At 43.4% G+C, this 15238-nt stretch overlaps 1 protein-coding gene across 2 annotated transcripts in view; it reads left to right on the top strand.

Moving 5' to 3' along the window:
- The window catches only part of RNF43 (ring finger protein 43), a 52484-nt gene that overhangs the window by 18418 nt on the left and 18828 nt on the right, over positions 1 to 15238 (top strand). For both annotated transcript variants that reach the window (XM_014073254.2, XM_087717317.1), the window contains exons 2-3: positions 2060 to 2182; positions 12115 to 12189. In XM_014073254.2, coding sequence (XP_013928729.2) covers positions 2060 to 2182; positions 12115 to 12189 — 198 coding nt within the window. The remainder of the gene's footprint in view (positions 1 to 2059; positions 2183 to 12114; positions 12190 to 15238) is intronic.

The following is a 15238-nucleotide window of genomic DNA, read 5'->3' as shown; positions in this document are numbered from 1 at the left end:
TTGTTGTTTAATTGCCCTTTATCATCCAGTTGCAAAGGTTTTCTTAAAGTAATTTCACATTACTTGAAGTTGACTGATCAATTAGTCCCTTTATTATTATTTTTTAAGCTCAGTTTTGTGATTGGAACATTCTACCCCAATTCCCATCCCAGCCATTAGACAGGACTCTTTTTAAGTAGACCATACCCTTGGAAGCAACTAAATGGTATTGGAGATGGAGCAACTTCCCAATAACGCACTCTATCTTTCTCTCTCTGGCAAGATTCTAAGCAATTCCTCCATTTGACATCCACAATGGTAACAGCTCGGGCTCTGTGGAGAAACTTGCCAGTTTATAACAATCTGAGTACAAGCGAAATAGCTACCATACTTCAAAAAGCATTGTAGAACTGAAAACAGGACCAAAAAGGTGGAAAAGGGTGTATCCTTATTTTGCATGCTTCCTAAATCAGATACTGGATGACTTGGAATGCTGGTGAACATTGCTTTGATTCAGAAAGGCTCTCTTATGTTTTTTATGGAACAATCATCCATTGAAATTCCAAAAGGAAATTCTTGTGAATGAAAGTAAATTATTTTTCTTACACTTATATGCATCTATGTTGTATTTATAAATGTTTGTGTGATTCAAGATCGCATGAACAAAGCTTCAGGGCATTTTGAATTCAAAGGAAACACCTCTCTGTGTTTATGGAGCAACTGTAATCTTGCAAGAATAATCCTTTCCTTGCTGCCAGCTTTCTATTCTAAACAGGAATGGTTCCTTCTTTCAGTCCTGTTTGTTTTCCTTGGAGTTTTTGACATTAATTATGAAGGTATCTTTAAAAATGGGACTTGCTAAATGAAAGCTAAGATTTAAACCTAGACAAACAATTTAGAGACAGTGTCTTTGTGAGTGACTAATTCATACCCAATTTTAGCCGGGACCTTTGCTAGATAATCTTTAACTGGACTAAGAAGCAAACTGATTAGTGGTACAATGAAATAAGAAAAGTCCCATGCATTCCTGGAATCCTTCTACCATATTAACAAATAATGCAGCAATATTTTTGTAGTGGTGGCAGCTACTAAAAGATACTCAAGGGTAACTGTATGTAGAGCACAGGGTATCTTTTTTTTTAACCTCTTGATCAAATACCTGATTGTGCACTGCAGAGCACCTTGTAATCTGTGCTCATTGGGTGTATTGAGTTGACAGATCCTCAGAATTCCCAACAAACATGATAACTGAGCTGTAATGCATAGATTGTGAATCATGATAGATTATGAGTTAAAGAGGCCATCCAGAAGATATTTTAACATTTTTCTTAAGCTTGTGTCTAAAAAAATGGAAGAATGGCTAAGCTCAATGATAATGAAAAAGTGTAAATGTTTGTCTGAAACTGGTTCTGTGTTTTACTGTAGCACTTTACCCTGTATGTTAGTTGCACATCAAGTGTTGATCTGCAGTCCTTCCTCAATAATGCAGTGTATTTTCTTCTGTATTACAATATAAGCCAATTACATTATATCCCCCTCATTATATTATACGATCATTATATCACAATACAAAAAAGACGTTGAGACTGGAAAACATGTAGAGAAGAGCAACAGAAATGATAAAGGGTTTGGAGGCTAAATGGTATGGCAAGCAGCTGAGGGAGCTAGAAATGTCTAGCCAATTGAAGAGAAGGATTAGGGGGACATGATAGCTGTCTTCCAGTACTTGAGGGGCTGTCACAAAGAAGAGAGGATTGACTTATTCTCTAGGACACCAGAGGGCAAAACAAGAAGCAATAGGTGGAACCTTATCAAAGAGATTCAATCTAGAAGAAAGGGGGAATTTTCTGACAGTGAGAGCAATTAATCAATGGAATAGCTTGCCTCCAGGGTTGTGGGTACTCAATCACTGGAGGTTTTCAAGAACAGACTGGACAATCATTTGATTGGGATGGTATAAGACACCTGCTTTGACCAGAGAATTGGACTAGAAGACCTCTGAGATCCCTTCGAGCCCTATGATTTTATAATTGTCCTTATGATACATCAGTAGTAACTTTCCCTTCCTTTCTCTTCACAGTTCCACCCCCTGTCTTTGTGTAATACCAGCGAGGATGAACATACTGTTCCAGGATTTGTCTCCATTGTCAAACTGGAAAGGCCTGAGCGGGATCTCCGGCCATGCCTGTCATTGGCCAATAAGGTATATGTGCTGAGAACAGACTTCATAAATTCCTTCAGAAAGCTTTTTGATCCGCTCCTTGGTTGATTAGATTGCAAATTAAGTTCCTGAGTATCTATATATTCAAAATAGGTAAGACCCAAACTAAATGGGCAGAGCTACAGTCTCTCATACACTCTAGTTTCTCTTCCTTGCACTCTTTTCCACTGAGAAAGATGAAGCACGAACAAGACTTTTCAGAAATTACCATTCCGGATCATTTCAATTGAGCTGGTATTGCTGGGCCTCCTCTTTCCATTAGCAAAGGGGGAGCAGAGCCTTTGGGAACTGGTATTTTAAAGATTCCATACACATAATAAATGTGTGCATATGTCAGATTTCCATGTGTCTGTCTGGCTTTCTGTCACCTACTTGCCTATCCATCCATCAATCCATCTGCCAGAAATGCATTTACCTTATTTTAACTTAATGTAAAGAGAGGCAATTTGGTATATAGAGGTTAAAGCATCACACTAGAAACCAGGAGATTATGAGTTATAGTCCTGCCTGGGCACGAAGCCAGCTGGGTGATCTTGGGCTAGTCTCTTTCTCTTAGCTCTAGAAAGGAAGCGGTGGAAAACCACTTCTGAAAAATATTGCCACGAACACAAACTTGCAGTTTGCAGGGACTTTTCCTGACAGTTTGCAAAAACTGAACACAATTGAACAGATTTTTTTTTTAAAAAAAACCATGTTATTGTTAAATTTGGTTGTGGAAATGTGATTTTTATCTCAGTTGTTGCTCCCCCAAAATACTCAGCATGATGCAAGCGAATGCTGGATTTCCTAAAGAGGGGAGGGAATACTGATCAGCCTGTGTCTTTAACTCAGCTTCAAACTGCTTCCTGACTTCCAACGGAACAAATGGGACTCTTTGCTAGTCATCCCTGTTGACCATGATTCCATATACGATTTCTGCTATATTGTTTAGACTCCATGTTCGGGAGATGAGCAAATTTGCACAATGCTCCTTACTTTTAAAATGAGAGCTACGTTTCCTTTAGTGAATTCATCTCTCAGACCAGTGGTGAAATTCAGCAGGTTCTGGAGAACTGGTAGTAGAAATTTTGAGTAGTTCAGAGAACTGGCAAATACTACCTCTGGCTGGCCCCAGAGAGGGGTGAGGATGGAGATTTTGCAATGTTCTTCCCCCAGGAGTGGGGAGGGAATAGAGATTTTGCAGTATCCTTCCCCTGCCATGTCCACCAAGCCACGCCCACAGAACTGGTAGTAAAAAAAAATTGAATTTCACCACTGTCTCAGACCAAAAAATCTTGAAAAGCTTTGTAGAATCTGAGGTGCTAAAAGACCCAGTATAATTTTTAAGAGACAGGACCACTGCTGAACATTAAGATTTCTATCCTTTTGTCTTCTACATTCTATTAGGATACATTCATTTAGGAATTCATCCCAAATGTACATGCACACACATGTGCAAACCACGGGATGAAATGCTGGAAAGGTTTAAAGAAAGTGTAACTAGTCTCCCAGTTTGAGAGCACCTTTACAGCAAAACTTAAGCTCTCTCCCTTCCCAACCTCCCAGGGCAATCCTGGAGCCTGAGATCTGCAGTGCCTTTGATCTTACAGCTGAGAAGTTGTGCTGCTAACCTCTGACCTCTCTGTTCAAGGCAGGCTTGGCAATTGCGAAGCCAGCCTGCTGGAGCAATTCTGGCGGATACCTGCTCACACACGCTTTCCAAGGACGCTGAGATCAAAGGCAGCTGCTGAGAGTGTTCCAGCCTCTGCACTTTGCTCATCAGACTTCCTCTTTTCCTTCCTTCCAAAAAGAGGCAGGTGTTAACCATTTCCATGCCAGAATTGTCCACAATGGTGATTCTTCAGTGGTAGAGGTGCTAGGGACTGTACAGAAATAGCCAGTGGCAAGTACTTCCCCCTCAACCCTCAAAGGGACTCATAGTCTACTCCAGTGCTCCACAGTTTTGCAACTTTTAAGAGAGGGGGACTCCAACTCCTAGAATTCCCTAGCCATCAGGAATTCAGCGAGTTGAAGTCCAGGCCTCTTAAAATTCCCAAGGATGAGGAATACTGATGTACTCCAAAGACTTGATTGTGCCCTTCCAATCTCAGGTTTTCAAGCAGTGGTGAAATTCAAAAAAATTTACTACTGGTTCTGTGGGCGTGGCTTGGTGGGCATGGCAGGGGAAGGACACTGCAAAATCTCCACTCCCTCCCCAGTCCACACACTCTGGGGCCAGCCAGAGGGGGTATTTGCCAGTTCTCCGAACTACTCAAAATTTCCAATACGGTTCTCCAGAACTTGTCAGAACCTGATGAATTTCACCCCTGGCCTCAAGCCTTTGGAGAGGGCACTTTTAATTTTCCTGCTTAATTTGTAGAGATCCTAACCAAGCAGTGCTAGGCTAAATGATCTCATCCAGGAGGAGAATTTGGTTTCTTACCCCTAAGAATTGTCAATGGAGACTCTATCTTCAGAGGCAACATACTCCAGAGTATCACATTCTGAGGGAAAGAAGACTCTTGCTAGTAGTTTTCCTCTTGCGGTGGGGGTGGGGGTGGGGGTGGGGAGAAGGACCCAATTGCTTCAGTGGAGCAAACATGGGCAGTAATAGTTAGTCCAAAGTTATACTCCAAAAGTACATCAATAGCAGGGTTGTGCAGGGGTGGGGGGACTGAACTTGATCTTGCCCTTTGAGTAGTGTGCTGGTGCTTGCACTCCAAAACAAGAACTAGTATAGCAGTGGCATTGAAATTAATTTAAATACACCTTAATTAGAATTAGTTAGTTAGATTTCATACTATACATTTAGCATTGTATGCTTCAAAAATAATTTGGCAGAAGTGCTTCAGATCTTGTGCAAGGGCAGCTCTTCTCTGCTGTTCATTAAAGCTCATGCATTTCTTTTCAAGGCCTGAGCCTGAAATAAAGTGCCACTGCTTTGAGAGTTTTCACTAGACACACATTGCTTTAATGATTTGACTCCTTAAATCCTCTTTCAGAAAACCTGAAGAAAATTAGATACACTTTAATGAGTAGCAGAAAGGTACTGTGTCTTTATGTGAGGTGTGAATCTCTTCCTCTGAATCATTTTTAAAGCATACGCAGCTCAAATATTTATCATATAATTTAATGATAGATTTTGGAGGAACAGCATACAAAGCCTCAGAAGGCTATATGAAGTCTGAGGATCATAAAGTTCTGATAACATGTTCAGATCAATTCTAGGAACTTGTTCAAAGTTTTCTTAAATTGCATGAACAATAGAACAGTTACAGATCTAATAGCATAGCTATTCCTCAACTTACAACACTTCATTTAGTGACCAAAGTTACAACAGCACTGAAAAAAAGTGACTTAGGACCACTTTTCACACTTGTGAACTGTTGCAGCAGCCCCATAATCACGTGATCAAAATTCAGCCACGTGGTAACTGACTCATTGATTATGGTTCAGGGGTGGGTTCCTGCCAGTTCTAGCCTCTTCTATAGAAATCTACAGTGCCATTTAGAACTGGTTCTAGCTCCCCCCTCCTCCCCCCCCATCTGCACATCATCAAGATGAAGAGCGAGAGGAGGAATTCTGGGAGTTGAAGTCCACAAGCCTTAAATCTGTCAAGTTTGAACACCCCTGGGGTTTTTTTTTCTAAAGGGTTAGGGGTGCAAGAGTCTTGTAACTTGACAGCTTTAAGACTTGCACACTTCAATGCCAGAATTTCTAAGCCAACATTTTGGCTGCTAAGCAAGAGCGTTGTTAAGTGAGTTTCATCACATTTTACAAGTTGGCCACTCCCACCCAGTCACATGGCCGGCAAGCCACTCCCATCTGGTCACATGGCTGGCAAGCCACTCCCACAAAGCAGGCCACACCTACAGAAGAGGTTTTAAAAAATTTTGAAACCCACCACTGTGATGATTGCAGCGTCCTGGGGACATATTATCACCTTTTGCGACTTTCTGACAAGTAAAATCAATGAGGAAGCCCGATTCACTTAACAACCATCTTACTAGCTTAACAACTGCAGCGGTTTACTTAACAGTGGTGGCAAGAAAGATCATATAATGGGGCACAATTCACTTAACTGTTTCGCTTAGCAACATAAATTTTGGGCTCAATTATCGTTGTAAGTCAAGGACTACCTGTAATCCTCATGTTTAATCCTCATGTACATTACAGAAGCAAAGCATATAAACAAGCCAAGAAATGGATTGCAGTTGCAGTTAAGACTGTAGCCGGGGCCTTTGCTTTTGCTCTTGGCATTGGCAAGTAACATACAAATGTCACCAGAAGGTCTAGGGGTGTGATGGCGAACCTATGGCACACGTACCAGAGGTGGCACACAGAGCCCTCTCTGTGGGCACCAACATCATCACCCTAGACCAGCCAGCTGGTCATCATGTTTCCGGCACTCTGGTGCATGTGCCTTCCATTTTGGGCACCCTGTGCCTAAAAGGTTCCCCATTACTGGTCTAGGGTTAGAATGTTCACTCCCTATTTTCCTAAATTTTGGGAACTGGATTTATTAAAATAACAATGAACTTATTGGATTCTTAATGCACCTTTCTGATGATTTCCTGTTTTTTGCTCTCCTGTGATTTGGTGGTTGACCATTGCATAATGGTCTTGTGGAATTTGGGATCACAGATGGGGGCTGGGGGCGTTTGTGTCCCAAAGGTTACCCACTTCCTAGTGTGATGTAAGGAGCCAGATGGTCGCAAAGATCAAGGACAGCAGAGACCGTTTTTGCTCCCCCAGTTGTCAAGTGCCCAATCTCTGGATTCTGAGCAACATTGAAAGGGATTTTTGGAGGCATGGTTTTGAATACGACACAGCTTTTATACCAACTTGAGAAATGTCACCTTCCACAGGAACAGGTTGCAAAATCATCAAAGGTACATTTTTCTGGCAATGCATCAATCCTGATAGCCAGTCAGTTTCTGAGACTAGGGTGAGGAAGGAGGGAAAGATATTGCAATCTTGACTCCAGCGGATATGTAAGAAGTTGCTCTTGCAGGGTTTGTGTATAATTATAAATGAGAGTGGGTGGGATGGATTTACAGACAAGGGAAAGAGGAAATAAAAAGAGCCAAGAAGTCACTATTGGTTTAGCTTAGTTAAGAAGAGGGGCCAGCAGTTCATGACAAAAGGGCTGACCTCCTATGCCTGTGATGGCGAACCTGTGGCACGCATGCCAGAAGTGGAACACAGAGCAATCTCTGCTGGCATGCGTGCCATCGCCCCAGGTCAGATCTCCGTGGCGTTTCTTTTGTGAGCTGCTGTTTCTCTGCAAACGATGAAACAGAAGCTCACAAAAAGATCTTACCTCTTGCTGCATTGGCGGTGTTGGGATGCCCCGCCTCCCTCCAGCCAGCTGGTCTTTGGGTCTCTGCTGGGCATCCATGCGCATGTCCGCTCTTGCACAAGTTTGCGTGCGCACACTTTTAAGTTTGGGCACTCAGTGGAGAAAAGGTTCACCATCACTCTCCTATGCTTTAGCTTCACTGCCCAAACCCACCCATCCCATCATCAGGGCGGTGTTAAACTTCTCTGTCTCTGTACTGGGGGAAAGAGAAAAAGGAAATTCATTTTACGTCCTTTAAGGAAGACATTCCCTGTTTAGACCCTCCAGTTGACTTAAATACAGGCAGTCCTCAACTTACAACAGTTCATTTAGTAACCATTACAACGGCTTTGAAATAAGTGATTGAGGACCATTTTTCACAATTGCGGCCTTTGTAGCATCCCCGTCATCCTGTGATCAAAATCCAGATGCTTGGGAACGGGTTCGCCCTTATAACCGTTGCTGTGTCTCGAGGTCGTGGGGTGACTTTCTGCAGCCTTTTGACAAAGCAAAGTCAATGGGGAAGCAAAATTCACTTAACAACCGGGTTACTTACTAACTTAACAACTGCAGCGATCCACTTAGCAACTGTGGCAGGAAATGGGGCAAAGCTCATTTAACAAATGCCTCATTTAAGCAACAGAGATTGTGGGCTCAATTGTGGTTGTACGCCAAGGACTTACCTGTAGGCAGGCGCTCTTAATGCACTTGGAGAGTATGCCAGGCCCCTTTATGTTCCGAGCATACATGAACTGTGCCTGCTTCATTGAAGTCTGTGGCCGTAAACTGAGTGCCCCAATGATGGCATTGCTTTCCCCATGGATATGTTAATTGTAGAACATGCCAGGGCTCAGCTTTAGATCTTGAGAGTGATAAGGAAACGGAGGGCTTTCAAGTGTCTGCCTGTGTCCTTTGCTCACCTCTACCTATCAGATCTTAAAGGACAGGTGAGGTCTTCTGAGGGACTTAATTCCCAAATTCCTGTTTCAGGGAGAGGCTGAGCCTGGCAGTGCCCACTGCCCCCTTTGTTTGCCTTTTTCATGTGCCTGCCTGAAGGCTGCCCGCACTCAAGCTCAAAGCTCAGAACTGGCGAAAAGCCCCTTCTGAATGGCTCATACAGCCCCGGGCTTTGGTGAGGCAGGGCTGCGGTTCACATCCTAGGCTTTGAAGCAGAGCCAGCGGGTGGCTTTGGGGCCTGCTGGGCCTGGCGGGGATCCAGTGCCAATAGGATGTGGGGGAGGGAAGCAGGTGAGCCAGCTAGCTAGGGCGGAAGGGGTGGGGAAGGGGAATTTAAGGTAGACCAGGGAGAAGCGGGAGCAGGCGGGTGCATTGCGGTGCTTGGGTGGCAGGGCTGCTTTCAGTGTGGGGCAGGAACAGAGGAGAGCTTTGTTCCTCCAAGTAGGGCTGGGCTGGGCTGGGCTGGAGAGGAGGGGAATGGAAAGTCAAAGTCCTGGATGGCTCCTGAGTTTTTCCAAAGAGAAGTAAGATCACACCTTGCCGACCCAGAGAGGGGCCTTGCCTTTTGTTGGCGGCTGCGACATTGTCCTCTTTTGAGCTGAAACCAGCTCAATTCAGCATCTGTGTGCGCATGACGGTTGCACACACCTACACACGCTCACGCGTACACCCATGTCGCAAATTACTTTTTTAAAATCACTTTTGAATTTGGATGCAATTCTCGGCTTTGGAATAGATTAAAAGGCCGGAGAGGGGCTATCCTTTCAGAGCCACGGGCCTTTCTTCCCTGCGGAGGGAACGTCTAAGAACGACTTTAATGGGAGATGCCAAGGATTGAACCAAAAAGCAGGTCTCAATGTGCCAGTGTTGTGGCCCATCCCTAGTCCTAATTATAGTCTGGACTTAACTCTGAAAGCAAGGCTGACTCATTTTGACATTTGCATCTCATGATATTGCTCCACTGCTCATGACCACTGATTTATGTGGTTTCTATATTTTAATATATTGGTACGTTTCTATTTTTAAGCCGAATAAAAACTGTTTTAAAGTTGCACAACTGCTTAGAAAAATATAGTATGACAGTTGACAGAGGCCTGGTTTTTTTTAAAAAAACAAAACGGAGTAGCAATAGCACTGTAGCAAGAGCACTTAGACTAGTATACCGCTTCACAGTGCTTTACAGCCTTCTCTAAGCGGTTTACAGAGTCAGCCTGTTGCCCTCAACAATTTGGGTCCTCATTTTACGCACCTCGGAAGGATGGAAGGCCGAGTCAACCTTGAGCCTGGTGAGATTCAATCTGCCAAACTGCTGGCAGCTGATGATCAGCAGAAGTAGCCTGCAGTACTGCACTCTAGCCACTGCGCCACTGCGGCTCATTGCGGCTTGTTGGAGTAACGGATCACTCCTTCAAGCAGAGAGCATCGACTATAAAGATTCAGATCAGATATTATAAGGAGTGGGCTACACCAGTCTAATTCCATTATGAGTGCCTGTGAGCATGGCAGGGGTGGGTGGGCAATGCATTGCTTTGGCCTATAGGCGGCACAATCTACTGGGAACATCTTTCAGGCTCAGGGAGGAAGATGGCTGCTTTTGATTGTTCTAAATATCTGAACAAATGGAATTGGAATTGAATTGGAATTGATTTTATTTGTAGGCCGCCCTTTTCCCTGAGGGGACTCAGGGCGGCTCACAGAAACCAGGGAGAGGGGAATACAATACAATACAGTACTAAGACGACAACACATAATAAAATAATACGCAACATGCATACAACATTCGGGCGGGGTAATGGTCCTTATCCCCAGGCCTGACGGGCGAGCCAGTTCTTCAAGGCTGTGCGGAAGGCCTGGACGGTGGTGAGGGTACGGATCTCTACGGGGAGTTCGTTCCAAAGGGTCGGGGCCGCTACTGAGAAGGCCCTCCTCCTTGTGGTTGCCAGCCGACATTGGCTGGCCGATGGGATGCGGAGGAGGCCCAACCTATGAGATCTTAAATGGGCTGAGCTGGCAATAAAATTTATGGATCCCAAGACATTTAGAACTCCCCAATTTCACTGCGACTCGGTACAGGACGTCCTCAACTTACAACAGTTCATTTAACAACTGTTCAAAGTCACTGAAAATGGTCACTGAAAAAGGTGATTTGTGGTCATTTTTCACACTTACGACCATTGCAGTATCCCCATGGTGACGTTATTTATATTCGGATGCTTGACAACTGACTCACATTTATGACGGTTGCAGTGTCCCAGGGTCATGTGATTGCTTTTTGCAACCTTCTGACAAACAAAGTCAATGGGGAAGCCAGATTTGCTTAACAACCGGGTGACTTAACGTATCAACTGCGATGATTCAGTTAACAAATGTGACAAGAAATTCGTAAAATTGGGCAAAACTCCCTTAACAAATATCTCACTTAGCAGCATAAATTTTGGGCTCAATTGTGGCCGTAAGTCGAGGAGTACCTGTAGTACAAACCACACACTCCTTTTTGGCCATTTCTTCCTTTTCAATTGTGATATTATACAGCTCTAAATCTAGGCATCCTCCTTTTCCCAAACTGGGATTGTATTCTGTAAACGTAGATGTAAATAAATAAATGCATTGTTTAGATGTGAAGAATCCATTTTTTATGAAGTGTGGGTCTCCCGAGTTCAGTAGCTTGCCTTCCAATACCCTGCTTTCCCATTATAAAGACACAGGTAACTCAGTACAAACCAGGCCTTCTTTTCCCACAGATGGGGACCACAGCAATCTAGTAGTGCCAAAAGTGCTTTTTCAAGAGGCAACTGGATTTTCTGGTTTTTCTTTGAAGACATTTCACTTCTCATCCAAGAAGCTTCTTCAGCTCTGACTGAAGATGGAAGGATTTATACTCCTTGAAGACAGCTGGTCATTTGCATTCTTTTGGAGAGTAGTTAAGGTCACCTGGAGGTTTATCTGTGTCATCAGGGTAACCTGAGCGGTGTAACTCGGTGTGGAGCCTTCTTGGAACTGTTGAAAGGATTGTGTTGTAGACTGGAGATAAATGATATCGTATCCTTACCACTCTGTTGAGAGAGGGCTGTTTAATTTTGACATAGATGGCCTCTTTGACCCCTCTTTCAAACCAGCAGTCCTCTCTGTCCAAAATGTGGACTTTGTTGTCTTTAAAAGAGTAGCCTTTGTCTTTTAAATGCACCTGGACTGCTAAATCTAGTCCTGATGGGTTTGTTCTCCTTTGTTGTGCCATACTTTTATGAAGTGGTTGTTATGTTTCCCCAATGTACAGATCTTCACATGGCTCACTGCATTGTACTGCATATACCACGTTGCTCAGTTTGTGTCTGGGTATTATATCCTTGGGGTGGAGAAGCTTCTGCCTTAGGGTATTTTGGGGTTTGAAGCGCGCATGTATGTTGTGTTGTCCATCCAGTCAGAGCTGAAGAAGCTTCTTGGATGAGAAGCAAAACATCTTCAAAGAAAAACCAGGAAGTCCGGTTGCCTCTTGAAAAAGCACCTTTGGATGACTGAGAATCTCCATAGATGTGCAATCTAGTAATTGAGGTGGATAACAAAGAATGAGAGGGGCTATGTGGTCACGATGATGGTCTTATTCACATATATTCTCTTGAATTCTTTCCTCTATTTGCAGGCAAAACTAGCCGGGGAGAGGGGAGCTCGGGCTGTTCTTTTTGACATTACAGATGACCAGAGTGCTGCTGACCAGGTAAGGAGATTCTGAAGAAAAGGGGAAATATTCCTTTCTTGTTTTAACAGATTTGTTTTCAAAAAGAAATGAGAGGCCAGCGCTTCCTTCTCTCATTCCCCTCTTTTTAAATATTTCTGATTTTTTAAAATTAATTCGCCAGTTAGAGGACTTGACAAAAGCAACGACCTTCAGAAGTGCCATCATGAATTGGGACAGTTTATAAGTAGATGGGCGGTCAGAAATCCCAGAATCTCATTTGAGCTGACTATGCACAGCCTGCTTCTCTTGCATCTTCATCCCTGGTAGCCCTGTTTCCTCAGACTGTATATTCCCCTGTTACGTTTTTCTTCCAGAGGAAATTGCCAGGTCCATTTCTTTTCCTACATGCGAAGCACGTTGGTCACCAGCATAGAAATGGATATGAGAAGAGGGCAACTAAGCTTCTGGGGGAGAAAGACAGCACTGTTAATATTCCCTTATTTCGGCCTTTAGATGACTGACTCCCTTTCCTCCTGTGTCAGGTGACCTGTAAAAACAAAAATATTGTAGCTGCCCTTTCATGTGATATATACAGATTTTCCTATCATGACCAGGTAGCCTCATATTTCCTAATGTTAGGCATGGCATTCCGCCATAATGAAACATGGAAAAGTGGAGCTAAGCAATGCTTGAGTATTTTTTAAGTGAAAATGGATGTGACCCAAATACTCTTTGGAATCTAATTCCATCACACCACATCCACAAATATTGTTTCATTTTATTTCACCACTAACATTGAATACTAGGAAATCAGGGATTTCTTTTGGTACCTCATTGATGGTGTAGATTTTAATGTGTCTTCTAATCTCGGAGCTAAAAATGACCTAAATTGTTGATAAGCAAGGACATTTTGCAATCCTGTTCAAAAAAAGTAATAGCCTGCCTTTACAGTGAAGCTAATCAGATTTAATTATTTATCACATTTATAAGGGCACTGGGTGGCACACAGCAATAGTACGGCTTCTGATTGCTTTTTCCAAGTCTCTAAGGACCTATTCTCTGCTTGGAGTAAAACATGGCACAAACATGTCATGATAATATCTTTTTATTGTCCCGATTACATTGTCTTCATCTCATCCCTGGCCCATGAAAGAGAATGCCTTAAGTCATAGAATCATAGTGTTTAAGAGATTTTTGAAATTATCTGGTCCAACTCCTTCCCCTGTCTTGTAGCTTGGAAGACTGAATATTTGCACCAGCAAATACAATCTTAAATCCACATATTTTGTGATGATACTTGCTTTTGTTCTTGTCTCCCTAATTCATACTGGGATAGAAAGATAGAAACTTCCACTAAGAATGATTGCAATAGTCGGTATGGCCAAAAAAACCACCCATGTTTTAGAATTAATACGTGCAGGAAAACGGAAAGCTTTATCTTTAGCTTTGTATTCAGTCTTGCTATTTATAGCAAGACTGAACACAGATAAGGAGTGCCTTATGGCAATGGGATGGGTGGGTGAAATGTGCTTATTTCTTCATCTTTATTGTGCCTGCAGATTACTGACCAGCAACCCTGTTTTTACGTGATTTGATCCTTTTTGGATAAGGTGGAGTTGGGGATCCTTTGCAGGTTCATTGTAAGAATTACATTCAGCATCTGATGGATAAAGTTGCTTGAATCTGCTTGAAGTTGTCCTGCTTTCAGTTGTGCTGTCCAGTTATCGTGCCTGAGTTTGATCCAATTACTTCCAAAGAAATGGACAGGATCCCTGGAATGCTATCTGTGTGTTAGATCCATGGCCCCTCCTGGCTGGTTAAAGCCTCCTAAGAGGTTGACATGTAATGTGCTCAAGCGATGGTCAATATCTCCTTGTCAGAGGCAATGGTTCCACCTGCCTTAAAAGAGGTAGTAGTCTGCTCCTCGTTAAGAGAGCATCACTGTAACCAGCTGTACTGGACAATCTTCATCAAATCTCTAAACATTACAGATGAAGTTTTGTTTATTCGTTTAAAATATTTATGTACCAGCAGCTGCCTATCTTCTTACAAACTCTGGCCAACTTCCAATCAAGGTTGTTGAGGAGGTAGTAGAGATACAGCTTCAAATGTCTTTGGAGGAAGTTTTAGAGGAACTGGACTCATTGAAGTTGGGGTTCAAGCTATATATAGCACTGAGATGGAATTGAACATGTTTGCAGCTGGCCTCTGGAAGGCTTGGGATGGGGGTAATGTGTCCACATTGGCGCTTCTTGATCTTTCAGTAGCTTTTGATACCATCGGTTGTGATATCCCGGGAGGTAGAAGGCCCTGTAATAATGATTCTGCTTCCCCCCAATTCCAGTTGGGGTTGGTAGGAGGGAAAGGTCCAGCCTTAGGTCACCTGTCTTTCAGCTGCTACAGGGCTTGACTCGCTCCCTGGTCCTATTTCATGTCTATATGAAAGCACTCCATATGGTTTGGCATAGGGTGGAGTTTCATCAGTAGGCTGATGCCACTCAGTTGTGCCATCTGTGCCTCAGGCTGTCCAAGTGGTGCTGTTGAAGCGCTTGCGTTTTCCCAATGCCTGGAGGCTGTGTAGGTCTGAATGGGGAAGAGCCAGCTTCATTTCCACCTTGACAACCCTGAGCAGCTGTGTGTTCTAGAGCTCCCCATACCTGGCAGCTTTCCACTGCTAACTCTGAATGGGGTTACATTTCCTCAATCAGGGTTGATTTGCAATCTCGGGGTCTTCAAGGATTTGCAGCTTAGACTTAAGGAGCAGATGGCACCTATGGCCAGGAGGGCTTTCATACAAAAAATTCTTGTGCACCACTTGCACACAGTGGTGGGATTCCAATAATTTAACCACTGGTTCTCTGCCCTAATTATTTCTTCCAACAACCAGTTCACCAAACTGCTCAGAAAGTTAACAACTGCTCTCCCGAAGTGGTGCGAACTGGCTGAATCCCACAACTGGTTGCACCCATTCCTGGATTGGAGGCGCTTCTCATTGTCATATTAATCACTCTCACACATGGATTGTTGCGACACATTCTTCATGGAGCTGTCTTCAGAAGTATTTAGAAGCACCAGTTGGCCCAGAATG

Source organism: Thamnophis sirtalis, unplaced genomic scaffold, assembly GCF_051295495.1.
Source record: "Thamnophis sirtalis isolate CommonGarterSnake01/CBP01778 unplaced genomic scaffold, rThaSir2_p1.2 scaffold_6, whole genome shotgun sequence".
Lineage (NCBI taxonomy): Eukaryota > Metazoa > Chordata > Lepidosauria > Squamata > Natricidae > Thamnophis > Thamnophis sirtalis.
This window is presented reverse-complemented; position numbering and strand designations above follow the sequence as displayed.